The sequence below is a fragment of the Cydia pomonella genome, chromosome 2 (genome assembly GCF_033807575.1).
Source record: "Cydia pomonella isolate Wapato2018A chromosome 2, ilCydPomo1, whole genome shotgun sequence".
NCBI classification, from domain to species: domain Eukaryota; kingdom Metazoa; phylum Arthropoda; class Insecta; order Lepidoptera; family Tortricidae; genus Cydia; species Cydia pomonella.
Genome location: NC_084704.1, coordinates 4,192,184 through 4,211,877, shown reverse-complemented (window position 1 = coordinate 4,211,877; position 19,694 = coordinate 4,192,184). Strand labels below are relative to the sequence as shown.

At 36.6% G+C, this 19,694-nt stretch overlaps 3 protein-coding genes across 4 annotated transcripts; 2 read left to right on the top strand and 1 right to left on the bottom strand.

The window, feature by feature from the left end:
- Nucleotides 1–1,166: 1,166 nt before the first annotated feature.
- Nucleotides 1,167–5,022, top strand: LOC133531842 (uncharacterized). The gene is made up of 5 exons (XM_061870235.1): nt 1,167–1,312; nt 3,376–3,453; nt 4,089–4,187; nt 4,300–4,398; nt 4,849–5,022. The coding sequence occupies exons 1-5, from the start codon at nt 1,222–1,224 to the stop codon at nt 4,896–4,898; spliced, it is 417 nt and encodes a 138-aa protein (XP_061726219.1). The 5' UTR covers nt 1,167–1,221; the 3' UTR covers nt 4,899–5,022.
- Nucleotides 5,023–5,899: 877 nt separating this feature from the next.
- LOC133531795 (uncharacterized) lies at nt 5,900–10,337 on the bottom strand. The gene has a single exon (XM_061870200.1). It carries the CDS (start codon nt 10,172–10,174, stop codon nt 8,489–8,491), a length of 1,686 nt encoding a protein of 561 aa, XP_061726184.1. The 5' UTR covers nt 10,175–10,337; the 3' UTR covers nt 5,900–8,488.
- A 166-nt stretch (nt 10,338–10,503) lies between these two features.
- On the top strand, nt 10,504–17,757 carry LOC133531802 (mitochondrial pyruvate carrier 2-like). Of its 2 annotated transcripts, none has more exons than XM_061870209.1 (3): nt 10,504–10,803; nt 10,885–10,925; nt 17,429–17,757. In XM_061870209.1, exons 1-3 carry the CDS (start codon nt 10,719–10,721, stop codon nt 17,672–17,674), a joined length of 372 nt encoding a protein of 123 aa, XP_061726193.1. In that variant the 5' UTR covers nt 10,504–10,718; the 3' UTR covers nt 17,675–17,757. The 2 variants fall into 2 exon arrangements, with proteins under 2 accessions (XP_061726193.1, XP_061726198.1); XM_061870214.1 differs by lacking the exon at nt 17,429–17,757 and adding an exon at nt 12,389–13,204 and having other exon boundaries at nt 10,545–10,803.
- Nucleotides 17,758–19,694: the final 1,937 nt, after the last annotated feature.

Sequence of the window (19,694 nt, the reverse complement as noted above, 5' to 3'; positions counted from 1 at the left end):
CTCCTACACTCCTGAGGTCCTGAGGCGTGAAGCCGGTATAGTCAATAATTTTCAAGTCAATCGAAACATACAGAGTGTCGTGTTCAGTATGGATCTAAAGAAGGCCAATTATAGAGTACTTACCTTAAGACGAAAGTGGAGGCGCAAAATCACCTTTTCATATAAACGTAGTCCTCTTTTTCCTCTCTGGATATTAACATTTTTTTTTTTAATGCTACGTCGGTGGCAAACAAGCATACGGCCCGCCTGATGGTAAGCAGTCTCCGTAGCCTATGTACGCCTGCAACTCCAGAGGAGTTACATGCGCGTTGCCGACCCTAAACCCCCCCCTAAAGCCCCCCCTCGTTGAGCTCTGGCAACCTTGCTCATCGGCAGGAACACAACACTATGAGTAGGGTCTAGTGTTATTTGGCTGCTGTTTTCTGTAAGGTGGAGGTACTTCCCCAGTTGGGCTCTGCTCTAGATCTGGAATGACCACGGGAATGACATCCACTGGCTGTGCCCTACCACACAAGACTTTTTTTTATTTTTCGCTCCTTATTTTTATAATAATATAAAAGTAGGGGATTGGCTATGGTTAATAATACATCAAATAATGTAAAACTATTTTCCAAAATGTATTGACATTTCAACAATACGCAGGAAACCAAAATTGTCTACTTAATCTACTTACAGTTTACAACAGTTTGGATCAATATCCGAGAGGAAAATGGGGACTACGTTTGTATGGAGAAGCGGCCATCCTCTTTCCTCTTAAAAGTGTGAATAACGTGTAAACTGTAAGTAGATTAAGTAGTCGATTTTGGTTTCCTGCGTATTGTTTTGAAATAATCAAGTCAAAGGCAGATAACGCACAGCCAAAACCATTGAAGACCTACACTAAGAAACTTTTTTCAAGTGGGTTGTAAGTATTTATTTTAACGACTTCTTCGCGGACGAACTCACGAGCGGAGGCTAGTGTTATTATAAATTAATTATCCACGCTGACGCTCCGTGCCAATTGAATATGATAACTCTCCCGATCTAATTTATATTATCTTCCCGTCGGCATAGGTAAGTTGTTTACTCCAATAACCTAGATTATATCAAGTGCCAAATTAAGATAACAATGGATAAAGGTCCTAATTAAAATTAAACCCCTATAAAAGCATAGGAGTTAACTTAAATACTACCATTCACTAATAGTTATTATTAAAATTGAGATATAAAATAAATATCAAAATGAAAAGTTTTGTAGCACTTTTCCTTGTGCTTTCAACAGTTTACGCAAGATCTTTGCTGGGTAATCAGCTGGCCAAGAGCCATCATAAATGTAAGTATGACTGGATCTTTCCTAAATTTAATTACTTACCTGTACTTTCACTATTTCCTATTAATAGTACATTACGATACAAGTGCGAAAAATAGGAAATTAGAAACGAGTGGCGATAAGTTAAAACACGACCGAAGGGAGTGTTTTAAATCGACACGAGTTGCGAATTACCTATTCGCAAATGTATCGTACAAGTTTTACAGTACATATGGCCCTTTAAATATTCGAAATAGTAACGTACCTAATGTGCTAATTTTCGCACTAGTGCGAAAAAGTAGCACCATATGTAATACTTTAAAGTATTTTTCAACACACTTGCTCAAAACGACGTTTTTATTCCACCGATTTTTGGCTCGTTATCCTAGATATTAAACACGCGTGCTTTTTCAGTATATTATAACACTCGTGCTTTTTCATTATATCATCCGACTGAGTTAAGAAGGTAACTGATTGCTAATAATATGCATGGAAACGGAGCCTTCTTAATTTGGTCGATTAATACATTTTTTTATAACCAACTATTAGGTGTTTCAAATGTTAGTTCAAAGAGGTTTTATCACACCAAACATAATTTATAGATTAAATTATCTCGTAAATTTCATTAATGAAACACATATCATATTATCGATTTGATCTCCATCCGTCGAATAAAAAAACGAAAATATTAGCTTTTTACATTTTTTAAATTGGCTGTTTGTCGATTTCGTTCGCGCCTTTGCCTAGCGCGCGCATTGGAATCGTGCGTAAAAAAAAACGCGCCAGCCATTTTCCGTATTTCTCATAAAATTGGAATAGTTTTCCATGATTTATATTTTGACGAAAATGTCTTTTTCAAGCATTGAAAATGAAGAACACATAAAATTGACGCTGCCAGTAATACTAATAGAGGCAATACCAATACAGAACGATAGCCTATTACCATCAAAATCGGGTGAAAAATAATTGGCGGCATATGAAACTTTTATTCAATGGAAAATCAGCAAAAACGCCCAGTGTTTCTTGGAAAACGTGTTGGTAGCTTACTTCAATGAACTGGCGAATAAGTGCCTACAAGCACGCAATTATATTCGATGTTAAAACTGTAAGCCACCATTTTGAAAATTGTAGGTACTTTTACTGTTTTGACAAAATAAATCGAATTTATAAGTTTTGATTTTTCCTCGCATTTGTGTTGAAAAACGTCGTATGAGACGCGTGTGCTATGGTCATTACACACATCGGATTTCTTATTGCGTGTAACATCGCTTCGTGTGTAACGATCAACTTAGCACACTTGTATCATAGTGTACTATTATTAAAGGGTAAAGTAAAGAAGTTACAAACTCTGGGACTATTTATTTATATTCAGGATCATGAGATTTATGATTCCTGCTTTGAGATCCCATATATATTTTTTACTTCTATTTTTTCCTCACCAAAACACGATACTGAATATGCCTTTAAACGGATCCCTACTGTTTTTGTGACACCTTGTATTTATTTTATACTAAGTATCTGTAGGTAACAACCAAACTCACTAATTTATTTATTTTATGTATATTTTAAGTCAATGTAAATGAAAAGTGGTTCACTGTTAACCTGTCGTCTACCAAATGCGGATTTTACCGGCCAAAAAAATCCAAATAAATTTGTCCAAATTTGGAGAAAAAATCTATCCTCTATCTGTCGCGGCAAAAAATCTCGGTCCAGTAGGGCTAAGATGGTCGACTCTTTGTCATTTGTCACCATGCCTGTCAAGTTCTAACAAGTATTTAAGCGAGAAAGTGACGGGCATAGTGACAAGTGATAAAAATGGAACCATGCTGCCACCGCAGTATTTGTTACGTACGGAGATTACCGGTCTTTTTACCCGCAGTCGAAAAGCAGTTTTATTTAAATCAAAATATAGCTGCTTTTCAACTGCCCGCCCGAATTAAATGGCCTGCGCGGGTGGAGAGCGCGATGACGGGGGAAAAAACAATTGGCCGGTAATGTCCGGCCTCGGTAAATAGAGGGGTACTTTTTGACAGCTTGGTAGACGACAGGTTAAATTATAACTAATAATAAATATTTTCTTGTATCAGATGGATACGGACACGCACTGAAACGCTGCGTCAACATGTGGGACGAAGGTTGCATCAACGGGCAACTCGGCGGTTCAGGTACAATCTTAATGTTACCCTGTATACCTATATGGTTTAAATCCGGTTGGTGCAGTGAGAAAAAAAACGTAGAACCGAATTGAGAAACCCTTCCGTAAATCAGTTCTTAGGAACTAGAAGGGCGACTTTGGAGATTAGAGTTTGCCCAGCTAGTCGTATCAGAAGCTATTTATATGAATAAAACTTTGCCTAATAGGTATTTGTTTCATGCTGTCATTTCACTTCATGTTAGTACCTAATCGTATTGCCAAACAAGGTATTTCTTTTATTACCGTTTTTTGTGGCACGTCTCTCACTGGCCATAATTTAAAAAAAACTACTACTATTCTACAGATTTTGAGTTTCCTTTTTTTATAAAAAATTATCGGACTATTCTGCCTGGTACCCCAGGCAGGCAGGCTTTTGTATAAGGAACGTTGGCGGACAGTGTCCATTATTGGTCGTAGACTCGTCGCAGATTGATAGGTTGAATGTGAATAGGCTGTTGCAGGTTGCTGTTACTCAATCAGTGTGATAATAAGTACTTTATTAGGCTTTCTCGTCGCTTTGCACAAGGTGAGCGTAGGGCCAATCTCTGATCAATCAATAAAAAATAGATGTTTCCCTTATTAGGTGTAAATCTGCCTCATTTGCAGGCAGTGACGATTACTACCTCGGGGGCAGCTTCAACCCCGGCAAGCGGTGCGTCAACATGTGGGACGAAGGGTGCATCAACGACCAGCTCGGTGGATCAGGTATGTACAGTCAGCTGCAGAGAGAGGTGACCGGGGGGGTCACCCCCATTGATTATGAATTATCTAACCACGTAAGTATACGGCGTATGTAAACTAGACTTTATGATAACAGGTAGGGACGATTACTACCTTGGGGGTAGCTTCAACCCCGGCAAGCGGTGCGTCAACATGTGGGACGAAGGTTGTATCAACGGGCAGCTCGGCGGATCAGGTATTTCAGTATTTATTACGTCATACATAAAGGCAAAATTACGTTGCACGCTTCGTAAAATGAGCCATATCGTGTGTAACACGGGCATGAATCTATTATTAAGTAGGTATGGATTGGGCATGAGTGGTAGGGGAAACTGATGACAGAACGGAATAGTGTTATATGTATGTATCTTTCAGTAGGAGTAGCAAAGAAAGCGTTTTTATATTTTTGTTTGTCCTTGTCACAGTCTTAAGTTATTTTTTTATTTCCCACCGTAAATTTAGTATGGTTTATGATGGGTAACAAATAACCCGACCAAATTACGTAGGTTGTTTTTGGTATGTTGTCAGGAATGTTAAAAACGTGTTTTTGATTATAGGAACAACATCGTTCACGCGGCTAAACGGCTTTCCGACATAGAGATTGCGGGTAGAAGGTAATTAAATATAAATTTACTTTTGTTTCCAGGTGGCGACGACTATTACCTGAACGGTGGATTCACTCCGGGACGCATGTAATTCGAAACTCGTCTATGTTTATTTTAAGTTCCCATCTTCCATGCAGCTTACGATTGCTGCTTTGCGGTGTTTATTATGTTGTGTTGCATTTATTTTCATTGAAATAAATAAATAAATTAAATAAGCAGTATGTTTAATATGTGCTATTTCGGATTAAGTATATAGTAGTTTCATAACTACGTAAAGTAGACATTGTAAAATACATCAATTACATCATGCAACCAGTGTCGATTGGAACATGGTATAACTTATTGACCGTTCTCTCCTCTTTTCTGCCATGCTAACAAAATGCAGTAATCACATTTGAAACCTCATTCAATTGTTTAACTTTTTCTCTTTTAATAAGATCTTTATTTAACACAATCACTGTCAACGTGTTCGTAGCGCTACGCTCATAGACAATCCCAGCAATTTTCCGCTTTGAATTATGCTTTGTAGTTTTCCAATGCAAGTACTGCATTTATGGTAAGTAAGACAGTTTTAAGGTTGCATCTAAAGGTGGGCGGTGCCCGCTTTTAGCATCCTAAATCAGTTTGTATCGGTTCTTACGCCGGGTCCAAACGGGCGTAACATGGATTGTAGGTAATCCATTGTGTAATGTAACAGGACTGCGTGTTGACGGCACTACGAGCATTACATGTAACTTACGCTCGTGCTGTCGAACACAAAGGCGCGTGCAGAGCCGTCCACACTTTGACGCTTTATTATACGTAATCTTACATAACACGTTACACCCGTCTAGACCCGATTTTAAACGGTTTCAAATTCTGTTGTGGCGAGGTGACCGTCAACCGGAAGGGCAGTGTCATGTCGGCTTGGCGGCAACGGAAACCCAACGGACCGCAAACTACTTGAGGGTCACACATAGGTGCGCCGTATGTTCTTTGTGGTCACACTCCTTTTTATAACCGTCTATTAGGGCTATTGGTAACTCTCTTTCGAGGTATTTGGAACTCCAAGCGACAGAGAAGTAATAGGAATTATAAAAATGAAAATCTATATAAATGCTTATCAAAATTTATTAGTTACACATACTTTCGTGCCTTCAGCACATTTTATACATAAACAACGTATAAAAATATTTAAAATCTTCTTCATAATCTTGTAGCATATTTTGCAATTTGATTGCTACAATATTTATTTTCTATATGATACATCTAAAATATCCTTTAAAATTAATGTTGATTTTGATTGGTCGTTATTTTTTAAGGTTAATTTGCTTGGCAAGTTTAACAAAGGCCACGTTTAGGTAAAATAAAAATTATGTTTCTTCTAACATGTTATCTATTATAAGTGTACAGCGTAATGAGAAAAACAGTAGATAGTCACGGAAAGAGTTTTTACTGCATAACATAATTTTAACTATAATGAAACATATGCAATTTTGCCATAAACAGTTCCACCTGGAAACATGTTTCAGTAATAAAGCAAGAGTTAGTTACTAAAGATTTCAAGATAAGTAGTCCATAATAAATTAAACTGTACATATAATGATCTCAGTTCTCTTTGATGTCTCATCAGAACGAGACAGTGAGTATTACCATTATTGAGGATATAAAGGCGAAGATTACACTGGAATGGAAAAAACATACTGGTTATATGATCACAATGGTACTTTTAGCAAGTTGAGAGTTTGGACTACAACACTATACTTACTCAACCTCGTATCTATATATTAGATACGTATATCAGATACGAGTTTGAGTAAGTATAGCGACGAAATACAAAGAGTATTCTGTACAGGGTAGACAAAATAGCAATCGTTAACGGTCCGTAGCGAACGAAACGCAACTGTCTCTGTGGCACGAATATGGAAGTCATAGAGAGAGCTATGGAGCGTGAACGGTTGGCATCTTGTCTATACGCACCCTGCCAAGAATGGCGATGAGCAACATCCAACTCCCATCTCTTTCCAAAATTACATGTTACCACTGTAGTATTTTCAATGAAGCGTTGTGCATATGACAGCTGTCATCTCAGTTTAATGGGTTTGGCTGGTCGAAATATTTTACGGATAGCATATAGTATGTTCAATGAAGCGTTGTGCATATGATAGCTGTCATCTCAGTTCAATAGGTTTGGCTGGTCGAAATATTTTACGGATAGCATAGGTTTTAACTGTCAATCCTACAAATTAGTGTCAAACTCTTGTTTTTTTTTGGGAATTATAGACAGGCTGGCTTAGAGACAGGTAAAAACAGTGTTGGCGCCATCTACTACAAGCCGTTGACTGTTGCCAACCCCATTTCCATTTTTTAATGTAAATTTTATTATACCAATACAGCAGTATTGGGGCCTATTTCTCGAACGATATTAGACTAATATTATGTGTGTTGTCATGGCAACCCATACGCTTTGACTGTTCGTGGACTAATAATATTAGTCTAATACTGTTAGAGAAATGAGCCACTGTAGCTAAATTGTAGCCCAACTCAACATTGTAAAGAACAATACAGTATATGTATTAAATCCATTCAATAACTGACAATTTGTTAGTTTTATCACAAGTTAAGGCAATTTTAATTTGCACTCTCATATTTTTAGTAAGCGGTGGGCTTTAACATTGCACTTAGAGTATAATTAACACATAAAGATAAAAAGTGGCGAAAATATTGTATGCTGATATAAAGCATGTTATTTTATCTACAATTTACTACATTTATTACTACAAAAATTACGTCATATTTTCATGATTGAAATGACTTTCATAATTGTGATAAAATAAATACAAATACAATATGATAGTCAATTATCTGATTGATTTTATTGTCCTTATTCAACAATTCAAATATTGCTATCACAGTCCTATCTGTCAATATTATTTAGACTGATAATAATAAAATGCTAATACTTTGTACAGTATTATGTTTCAGTCTCATTTTAACATTCATAAATTTCATAATCCTAATGTTGTTCATGCCTAAGTGCTATAAAAAGTACATTATGGTTGCAGTTTGTGAATGTCTTGCTCATGTTTGTTTCAGTTATTCTTATTTGACAAATTTAACCTTCACATCATGAAAATGTGATGCAGTAAGGTAAAATTAAGGATTTCAGGCTTTCAAAAATTGCATGTTAATTTCAAATAGTTATAGGTGCATCACATTTTTTATAGTTTCATTACATAGAATATTTTTCATAAAAAATATATTTTAAATGTTAAAAATATATAGCAGCTATTCACAGAGATCTGAATCATTTACCTATTGGCATAGCTTAGCTTTACTGTTCTATAAGTACACTAATGAACTAAAATTGACTCCCACTGAGTGAACACATTCCATTCTAAAATTATTTCATTAAAATTATATAGATTTATAGTAATTTAAATGACAAGAAAGTTTAACCTATTTCCGAAATTAATAACTAAAATAAATAATGCAAACCGTAAGTATCATAAGAGACTGAGGTTAAAATTGCCCATAAATTTATTACAGCACAGTGAAAAGTGCAGAAAGAGAAGAGGCATAGAATGTATTGGTTCACTTATATTCCATGACACGTCTCTTTCCGCACAGGCTATAGAAATATATCAGTTTGTGCTGCTAATTGATTTTAACTCTTCAACTGGGTTAAAAAAAGACTTGTCCTTAGTTGCTTTGCCCCTGCCAATGCTCCTGTGCATACTGTGGTAACTCCATAGGTAACTTATTGTACCCTGAATGCATTGGTGCAGGCTGTGTCTTCGGGGGCCCTGCTTGCCGGAACTTAGTTGAGTATTTATAAAAGTCTGACATTTCAAAAGGCTTCGTCTCCTCCCTGTATGGTATGCACTTACCCTGTTCAATGACTGTTAAGTTCTTGGGAGATTCTAAGGTAGAAGAGGTTGGTGATAGCACGGATGGACTGTGGGACTGATTAGGGCTCTGCATGGCTGAATGGCGGCCTGTGGAAATCATTATCTCATAAGTTTGGGAGTTACCTATACTAGAAGTCCTTTTGAGGCTGGAACTCTTCTTTAGTAAAGGTGCCTCAGCCTTTGTTGGAGAGTCCAATGAGGTTTCATACCACTGCTTCTCTCGGACTTTAGAATCTTGAGATAGGGGTGAAAATTTATTCATGCTGACAGAGTCAAAATTTCCTTGAGAATACCCTGATAACTGACTGACAGGACTCAGTGCATCAGGATAACCTCTTCTTTCATGGATATATTCATCTGTAGATACTTGTAGAGGCATGTGCATGGGTCTGGCATTTCGTTCACGCAAAGGCAAGGTATTGGGTACAGCAGGCCTCTCTGTATGCACATGTATTCTATCACTAGGCTGCTCTTGAATATCTGGCTGAGATCGGTGCTGGTACATTGGCAAGGGGGGCCTGTGGGTGTCCATAATATTCTCTAAGTGTTGATTGTAATCGCTATGTGATGTTAAATGGTAGGTCTGTGTGCGCTGCAATGTGTTCCTCCGGCTGCCCTCAGGTCTTCTTTTAGATTGAACTTGCATTTGGTGGTGATGAGGAAGAGCTGCCAAATGTTGGCTCTGGGCCTTCAGATGAGATGCATATTGATATAAGAGAGCATTATTTCTCAAACCATTTTGTTGTGCCGTTGGCTGTGGAGCAGCTGTGGTATGAGTGTAGTGGGTAGTAATATCAGGATGGCTTGAGCTGAAGTGAGTCTCCCGTAGACGAGTAACATTGTGAGCCTCAGGAGCATTGTTATAGTAAATTTTATTCATATACTCAGTGGTCATTGTTTGGTGTCTGTACACAGGAGGCTGATTGACATCATTGTGCATGTTCTCAGTCATTGGTTCATGCCTTCCTGCTAATGCTGGATAGGTGTGAGAAGTGTGCATTGAAAATGTCTCTGGATTCCTTTCCTGAGGCGGGGACGGAAAGAAATTAGAACAGCTAGTCTCCGGACGCCGTATATGTCTTGGGTGTGCACTTTTCGTCGACATACCTGATATCGATGGCGTAGAAAGTCTGTGTGTGAGGTTTTTGCGTAGATTCTGATCTGAATCGTGCAGTCGCTCTCCTGGAGCTATTCGGAGACGTCTGGAAGTGTTATCTGAGCCGTCTTGGACATCATTGCCATCAGTTGACCTATCAGTACTACGTACGCTGTTTAGTCTTTCTCTCGGCACTTCGGGGGTCAAGGGCGCCTCGGGTGGCATGATTCCCGTTAGTTGAACTTCTTGAACACATAGTTTATACAATTCCTCATTCTTTGTAGCTAAAAGCTGCTCCAATTCTTTCTTTCTGGCTTGCAATTTCAATAACTTGTCCTGCTTATCTGAGTGTAGATCGCTGCCCATCGTGCTTGTACCCATATTCAAAACGTAAATTCACAAACACAACACATTAGTGAAAGTAAATTACAACACAGAAAAAAACTAAAATCGCTGATTAACTTAAAATAAACAAAGAAAAACGTAAATTTTATCGCAATGACACAATACGCGTAGCCATGTTGACCCACAGATAAAGTATAAAAACTATTTAAAAAAAATACATTTTTGTTCTTGCTATTGTATTGGTCTTTGAGTCAATATAACTTTTGATCTATCAGTTACACTAAATCTATTACATTACTTTTGATGTTAGAATACGTATTGTAAATAATATAATAAACTTGCGAAAATACGTAATTAATTACCATAACGAAGTAAAACTGAACGCATTGACTTTGACAGTCTGACAGGTAGGCAGGAAACGTCATTCTTATCAATTACCAAGGTTTCTCCACGGCCGATTGGAGTGATCATGTAAATTCCTTCCCAGTACAAAATAGAACGTAATTCCCCGACCCAGTTCCCTCCACATTCGCCAAAATTTTCTAAAAATCGAATTATACAAAACAAACAACCTAAGAAAATGTCTAAGCTCTACAAAACCGTTATCACTGCGTGCGACAGATATGTTCCTAACAGTTTGCGTCCGCTATGGAATCACGAAGCTGGTGAGTTTTATGATAATTTAAACGTATATATTAACATTTATCGTAGAGAATCAGTGTACTTATGTTGTTTTCCTTTTTTAGGACCAAAAACAGTCTTCTTTTGGGCCCCTTTCTTCAAATGGGTAAGTAATGCGGATATATTCAAGGTTGATCTATTATTATTTCGTAACCTTGTATAGGGGCAGATAACCTATAGCCACCATGTATACGTTTGTGAGTATGTTTGACTGTCCACAAACAATACCGTATTCAATGAGATCACAAGCTTGGTGATCATATACATTGAGAAGACATATTCAAATGCAGTATCTATGTTATCTGTAACAAATTCTCAGTATATTTTCTCTTCATATACCTACTTATGTAACTTTCTTATTTGTCATTCAGAAATCATTGAAAACTTTTTGCTGATTTTATTATTAATAATTGTTTGTTTTCCCTTAAATTTATTTTAGTATATATCTATAATCTTTTTCTCAAATATACTTACTCGATATATTATAAATAATTGTATTATATTTATTTTACTATATTGCAGATAAATAACATTATGCATGTTAAAAAACTTATTATTTATTAATGGAATCATTGTACATGCTAAAATAACATAGCACCTATGAATTAAAGCCTACAACCATATAAATTAAAAACCTTAAGTAAAATTAAATTAAAAATATGTTACACTGCCTGTTCACATCCATCAACCACTGACTTTTAGTACTTAAACAGCCACCAGTTAAACAGTAACTCCATAAGTAATACTTTTGATTATTATTATAAATATATGATTGCAATTATTATTTAGTTACAACTTTACAGATTTGAAACATTGTAAAATGAGCATTCATGATGTCTGAAGATGTTTTACAATTCCATTTCATTTTATGTCCATTGACAAAGTGCTGTCAATTAAATGTTATTCTTTTTGTATTGTTATATTCTATCTTAACAACTTATAACAAAAACAACATAAATTGCAGCATAAATTATATATTAACTGCTGTACTGCTGTGTACATGTCAATTGTTTTTAAGTGTTTTATGTTAAATAAAATTCATACAACACAACTCGGAACTAACCTACCATATTTATTAAAGGAAATCTTTGAACAGTGAAAATATACCAATATAGTCTGACTTAATCTTTGAGTTCTTTGACAAGCAAAATAATCATGTAAAATGGAACAATAATTTATCTAGAACACAACATTAAAGACGGGTGTAAAAAGTACAAGTTGCATGGTGACCATTACACTTCAAAATTATTTTATCTGTGGTTTGCCAAACCCATTCTGACCAGCATATGGTCAGAGTCATCTTATAACATACACAAATCGACCCATCAAGACAGCAATTAATATGATGCATGACAAGCATTTTTGTGAAAATGAGTCCAAAAGGCTTTTTCATTCTTCATTTTAATAGTTGGGATAGTAAACACCTAAAATAAGACTTCTGTCATCAAAATAAAATTAATAAGACTAACTAGACTCGAACATATAATTCTGGGGACTACTCATGGTTAATTTTTCACTGTTTGAAGAACTCATTCCATGGTCTTGTCTCATACGTTATCATCCTTTCAGGGTTTGGTGATTGCTGGACTAGGTGACCTCACTCGGCCCGTGGAGACCCTTTCCATCCCCCAATCTGTATCCCTGGCCGCCACCGGCCTCATCTGGTCGCGGTACTCTCTCGTTATCATCCCTAAAAACTATAGCTTGTTCTCTGTTAATGTGTTCGTGGCCTGCACTAGTTTGTACCAACTCAGTAGGGCTGTGAGGCACGCACAAGAGCAGAAAAAACTTAAGGAAAACTAATTGACTAAATAATTGACTGGAGTTCTAGTTACCGTCTCTCTGTAATATTGACAAATATGTAGCTCCAACTCCTTTAAAACTGTACTGGGAATGGAAATATAATAATTGTTAACGAACATATACATTCGATTCCGAATTTATAACATCTGGGTACAAATACTGTTAATACAGTAAAACCCAGCTATATTTTGATTTTGTATACCTTACGACGTAACGTTATACATACGGGTATAAAGGGGTAGGTTGCACCATTCAGTCCTGTCCTAATGGCCAAATTTTCTCATTACAATATTGCTCGACCTGTGATGAAGCCAGTTCAAATTATTAGGTTGCACCCCTCTAAGTACAAGGTTTCCCCAACAAATCCATATGTATTCCAATTCCTTCAGCTATGATGATTCATTTCGAGACGAGTCACATGATTCATTTCCCGAAAGTGCATTCTAATTTGAACCTTAAGTCGGAATGCTAAAGTTGAAATTATGTGGTCGATAAATCGTACTATATGCCCGGAAAAGGGTTATACCAATGTCGAGATTCATTTGATTCGACATTCGTGTGACATGGCTTCCGATAAAGCTTCAATCACGCGGGTGACACGTGACCTAAATAATATACATATAATAGTAGCTTCGAAGCTATTGCATAGATATGTTATCGAATGAATAGGTACCTAGTAAACGACGTGGTCGAACACTACCTATACTTCATATCTAGATCTATCTAGTGAGCCCGTGGAGACCCTTTCCATCCCCCAATCTGTATCCCTGGCCGCCACCGGCCTCATCTGGTCGCGGTACTCTCTCGTCATCATCCCTAAAAACTATAGCTTGTTCTCTGTTAATGTGTTCGTGGCCTGCACTAGTTTGTACCAACTCAGTAGGGCTGTGAGGCACGCACAAGAGCAGAAAAAACTTAAGGAAAACTAATTGACTAAATAATTGACTGGAGTTCTAGTTACCGTCTCTCTGTAATATTGACAAATATGTAGCTCCAACTCCTTTAAAACTGTACTGGGAATGGAAATATAATAATTGTTAACGAACATATACATTCGATTCCGAATTTATAACATCTGGGTACAAATACTGTTGATACAGTAAAACCCAGCTATATTTTGATTTTGTATACCTTACGACGTAACGTTATACATACGGGTATAAAGGGGTAGGTTGCACCATTCAGTCCTGTCCTAATGGCCAAATTTTCTCATTACAATATTGCCCGACCTGTGATGAAGCCAGTTCAAATTATTAGGTTGCACCCCTCTAAGTACAAGGTTTTCCCAACAAATCCATATGTATTCCAATTCCTTCAGCTATGATGATTCATTTCGAGACGAGTCACATGATTCATTTCCCGAAAGTGCATTCTAATTTGAACCTTAAGTCGGAATGCTAAAGTTGAAATTATGTGGTCGATAAATCGTACTATATGCCCGGAAAAGGGTTATACCAATGTCGAGATTCATTTGATTCGACATTCGTGTGACATGGCTTCCGATAAAGCTTCAATCACGCGGGTGACACGTGACCTAAATAATATACATATAATAGTAGCTTCGAAGCTATTGCATAGATATGTTATCGAATGAATAGGTACCTAGTAAACGACGTGGTCGAACACTACCTATACTTCATATCTAGATCTATCTAGTGAGACTTCATAAAAGGCAGGAAGTATTGCATTTCTATTGCCTTAAACAATTTTTCAGCATTGAATGGTGCTTCTTTAGTTAGATAATAAATCAATCTCAGTGGGTTATTAATTAAGCTATTTATTTTTCTTAAGAATGTATACACTCAAGTCTTTTTTCTTGAGGAGTTGATTAATATTAGCTGAAACAATTGTCTACAATACTGAATAAAATTTGGTGACCTTATTCGTTATTATATTTAGGTGCTTTTGCCTAGTAATGCGACACATTGTTAAAACACTTGTTATAAATAAACAAAATTTAGAAAAATAGGGTTTCACTTTAAACATAGCGTAAATATTCATCACCAAGAGGTAACCTATTTTTTTTTGTAAATAATCACCTGTTGTGGGGTGGCGTTGTTGACTTTTTTGACATACATTATTTTGTTCAAATGTGTCCTTCTCTGAGAAAATAACCTACGAAAATAGACCTTAATGCCCCGCAACAAGGTCTTCCTCCTACTGTATATCACAAGTTACACCAATCATAAGATTTCTTTTCCGTTTTTTAGAGAACACCTTGATACAATTTTATTAATGTGATCATGTCTATATGTATACATATTACATACCAATGTTATTGTTTACATTATTAAAGACATGTATGTTCAACATAAAATTGTAGTTAAATATGTTAAAACGGATCACTCACGTATTTTAAGTCGAAAACGCTCGACATGTTTCACTCCGTTCCGAGACTCCGTTCCTGACGACACTCCTCGGAACGGAGTGAAACATGTCGAGCGTTTTCGACTTAAAATATGTGAGTGACCCGTTTTAACATATTTAATATGTCTGTGTCTCACGGAAGTTTTGTTATTAAAATAAAATTGTAGTATGTAAATACTATTATATCCTAGGGCAGGGGTTTTTTGCTTTTATAAACTCAAGTAGAAACTGACCGCGATGGTCATTTATTTTAAGAACCGGACCCTTGAAGAAACTAGTTGGTGACCCCTGTCCTAAGGGTTGTTTGACCCTGTGATAAAGGTATGTATGCTGTGTTAGACTTTCGATATACAATGTTGAAATACATATCATTACTTGTGTAATATGTGGATCATTAAATCAAGAGGTTTGTAAAATGTGTATTTTTGTAACGTCTTTACTGAACAATATAATGTTTTGTTTGTTATATTCTTCTTTTGTTTTGTCTACTTTCATAACTAACCTGGGTTTATCAGTGTTTTCAGTCATAGTGCCGTTTGTCTAAGCAAACCGACCTATCTCTTCACAGAAAGTATTTTAAACAATTATATATATTATTACATCGACATTATAATTCAGTTCCTAGATTCATAATAGTATTTTATATAATCGTGATATAAAAGAGAGCTTGATATAGCTTATAATATTTTTTCTACTAGTCATATAAAATAGTCAGTCAATTTCATTATAGTGACTACAGCGTTTGCTTATGGATATTGTAGTTGAGTTGGGAGCCGATACATGAAAACTACGCAATTACAGTTTGGTATACGAAATCAATAATTCAACCATTACAGTCGATGATTAGAATGTATTATCGATTCAACGTTCAGCGAGATCAACTCTGAAATGAACCGAAACGATATAAGTAAAAGGCTCATTTTGCTGGAGAAGTGTAGCGGCACGAGAGTTCCACCAAACTTATCATTACGGTTCCATCTAGAATACCACGATACGTTCCGCTTCCGACTTCAGTTGGCATTGGATTTATATATACCTTAACGATGACAACGATGTGCAAAGGTTAAACTTATGTAGGTAGAGGTAATAAATTTTGCAAATAGGTTGTATTTGGGTAATTCCGAAAGGAAAAACACTAAAAAAGTGGCGGATAGTTCCGAAAAGGGACTCTGGATACAACGAATGAGTGATTTATTAATTATTTTCGGAATTACTCAATTTCCGAAATTACCCGAATACACCTTAAGCCAGAATGGGATTATTTTATTTTTCGAGGCTCTACAAAAATACCTACTAAGACTTCGGAAGGAACCCTTAAAAGCCCAGTAAATTTATAAGAAAGAATATATGGACATCCATTTATTTAGGTAAAAAGTAACCCTACCTACATACATCCCCAGTACCAAGGAATGAAGGATGACAGTAAGTACTAATGCTACATTTTACTAAGCATGTGTTTCAACTGCATGACGGGATGCATGAAGGGTAACCACCATGCAACGAGGTATATGGATACAGTATATGTATATATTTTTATATTATGTTTATGCAGCGCTATTAAACACCTATACGGTTTGGTGATAATACCAAATGAAATTGGTTCACTTGCCGAGCTTAATAGTGTAGAGTAGTTTTTGTATGAGTAGTATTTAGTTATGTGTGCACGTCCGCCTATAAAATAGTATCACGCTCTTTAACCTCGAGGCAGGATCGAGATTAGATATTTTTTTCAAGTTAATTGTGCTTGATAGTTTTAATTAGTATGCAGTATACACGGTGCGTGCGTTTTTAGTCCGTTAATTTCAAGGGTATAAAAAACAAAGGGTGTAACTGTATCAAAGAAACCGATATTCCAATTAACTCCATTTTGGAGATAATCAATATTTATCTTATGGCGCCACGTTTCGATATTTAACAACTTTAACACATATCAGTGAAAGAATAAGGATCAAAGTCAAATGGCGCTCTAAAAGTTTTAATCATGTGTCGAAAGATGGCAGTAAATTTACTGTGACTACAAAGTTTTCTTTGACAATCCACCTCTATTTCAAATTTTTGATCTGTATGTACTTGATCCATATCTAGTTAGTTGTCACATGAACGCACACTCATCAATGCTATTACGCTATACACACTTCACATCAAACGACTGGAGCTGTGGCGCAACTTACTAGAGACAAAGGAATTAGAGGCACACGGGGTGTGAACGAAACGCAACTGTCACTGTCGCACTAATATGGAAGATTGAGAGAGACACTAGGCGTCTTATCGTGGAGCAAGCGATTGTCACCTTAGGCACCCAAGTTATATTCCATATTTAAACGACAGCACCACGCCGCTGACGCTGCCATTCAAATATGAAATGTACTGTACAGAAGATTCAAATTACTTTGACGCGCCCTCTCTCCAGCTTGATCAGGTTCACACCGATATTTCCAGAGTCTAGTCCTGACGTCTCTCGACGAGTTCCGCCGCCCCATCGAGTCCGTGTCGCCGTCCACCGCGGCCGCGCTCAGCGCCACCGGCCTCATCTGGACTCGCTACTGCTTCGTCATCAAGCCTATCGCTCATTCGCTGGCGCTGTGCAACTTCTCCCTAGGGATAGCCAATGGCGTGCAGTGTCTTAGGGCTATGAAGTATCACTATGAGAAAGATCAGGCCGCAGCGGTCACGGAATCTGAATAGAACGGACATGCGGAGATTTACGTATTAAGTAACCTTATAACCTACACTTTTTCCTTATACATATACAATAAGATCAAACCGACCGATAAGTATTTAATTGTGAGAATGACCAAGCTGCGCGCCCAACTTTATGTCGTTACGAGCAATCGGAGACACAAGAATGTTTTACACTAGATTGGGGTAGATTTTTTATTCTGCCTAGCATGATGGACCGTAAATCAATGATATTACATGACTATAGATAGTTTATACTCATAAATAAAGATTGTCTCTTTCTCTTTTGGTGTGCGGGAGCTCGTTAGCACGTGCAGCAAGTGAGAGCACTTGGCTATGGCGTGTATAAAGGCAATTTGTACAAGGTAAGAGCTTCAATTTTGGAACGTCTATAACCTATCTGTAGTTATAATATCATTGTCGTAAATAAGATATTTTATTTTATTTTATTTTCTTTATTGGGGAAAAAAAACAGATACAGGCCAGTAATATATACGGATAAGATTCTAAAATAATAAATTTAGCCTACATCCTAACACAATTCCCACTAGGAGTTCCGACAATAATTTTACGACAGCGTTGTAATCGGTACTTAAAACAGACATCCTTACTTATATTAATACTAAACTATTACAATATTTATCATATCCTACTAGTATGTACATAAACACAAAAATAGGATTATCGAGTTCGGCCTAAATCACAGCAATAAACAATACAAAAGAAATTAAGCTACAATACAGGGCCCTTATTCGACATGCTAAAAGTGACGTTTCGTGTTGATTTCCATTTGATGTGAGAAATATTGTGACTTGTCGAATTGCTATTATCACCACCTGTCAGTGAACAATATCCACACTAGAGGCGGGGCGTTGTACCGGAATAGTTTTTGGAACAGGTTATTTGTAATAGACTACTTTTAGCTTGTCGAGTATTTAAAAGTACGGACTTTGATTTCTGAAATAAAACAAATATGAAACTTTTATCACCTCGTACCTCCATTCTTACCGTTACTTTAGGTAAAATAAAATTTTGTTAACAGATGGTCGTCTGGGTGTCTGTTGTATCTAAAAATAATGTAATAATATATAACAAAAATATGACAATAGATTCATAGCCTTCACTCAAAACGTCACCATATTTCCGACCCTTACCGAAATAATAAGTCGATATTTGTATAAATAATCCTTATTTGTAAGACGCCTAAGCACGGCAAATACGTAAACTGCCTATTGGGGGTCATACTCGTAAAACTGGTATTTTAGACGTACTTTTGGTACGAGTAACAGAGACGTACTTTTGGTACGCAGTCCCAGCTCTAGTCAGGATTCTAGTTGTCAAATATAAGCGTGTCGAATACGTATTAGTTAACTGTCAAATGAAATTAGATCAACGGTAGACTTTTTTGTCGATGGGTATGGCTGCCATGTTTGGATTTATGTCATTTAAAAGGGGATCCTAAGGCAGAGAGTAGTTTTACCTGTACGATTTTGATTCTTCTACTGGACGCAAGATGGAGTTAGCTGCCAAATTCCGATCAGGCTGACGCAACTAGGAAGAAAATAGTTTTGTATGGAATTTGTTTCGCAAATCATTGCCAACGAAGAAAAAGAAAACGTCAGTGCTATTTATTTTGTCAAGTTTACATCAAGTCTACTGTCAGCCTAATTGCTTTGTTTGTTTTGAAGGCTTCAATGTTTTGTTCGGGTATTTCGTGTAATTTCTTTATTGTTTAGTGCAAAAATCGAAAATAGTCAACCGTGATCAGAGTAAAGAGCGAGTTTGTTACAATGTCAGCGAGAAAACGGTTTACTAAGTGTGAAATATGTGGCAAGCGAGCCACTCGAGAAAATCACGAAAAAAGGGATTTTATGGCGAAATTTCCCTTGGATGAAGACTGGTAAGTATTGCTTTAGATACTTTTGACCTTATTTTGGGTCAGCAGGCTATAAACACATCGAAAATTAGATATTTTACATTATTTTTCGCTGTGAACTAGGGATGTACTATAACTATCGATAACTGT

Coding starts and splice junctions, on each gene's coding strand:
- LOC133531795 (XM_061870200.1), bottom strand. CDS start 10,174: ATGGGTACAAGCACGATGGGCAGCGATCTACACTCAGATAAGCAGGAC.
- LOC133531842 (XM_061870235.1), top strand. CDS start 1,222: ATGAAAAGTTTTGTAGCACTTTTCCTTGTGCTTTCAACAGTTTACGCA. Junction 1,313..3,375: donor GGCCAAGAGCCATCATAAAT/GTAAGTATGACT, acceptor TTCTTGTATCAG/ATGGATACGGACACGCACTG. Junction 4,399..4,848: donor CGGGCAGCTCGGCGGATCAG/GTATTTCAGTAT, acceptor TTTTGTTTCCAG/GTGGCGACGACTATTACCTG.
- LOC133531802 (XM_061870209.1), top strand. CDS start 10,719: ATGTCTAAGCTCTACAAAACCGTTATCACTGCGTGCGACAGATATGTT. Junction 10,804..10,884: donor GCTATGGAATCACGAAGCTG/GTGAGTTTTATG, acceptor TTCCTTTTTTAG/GACCAAAAACAGTCTTCTTT. Junction 10,926..17,428: donor GGGCCCCTTTCTTCAAATGG/GTAAGTAATGCG, acceptor CGATATTTCCAG/AGTCTAGTCCTGACGTCTCT.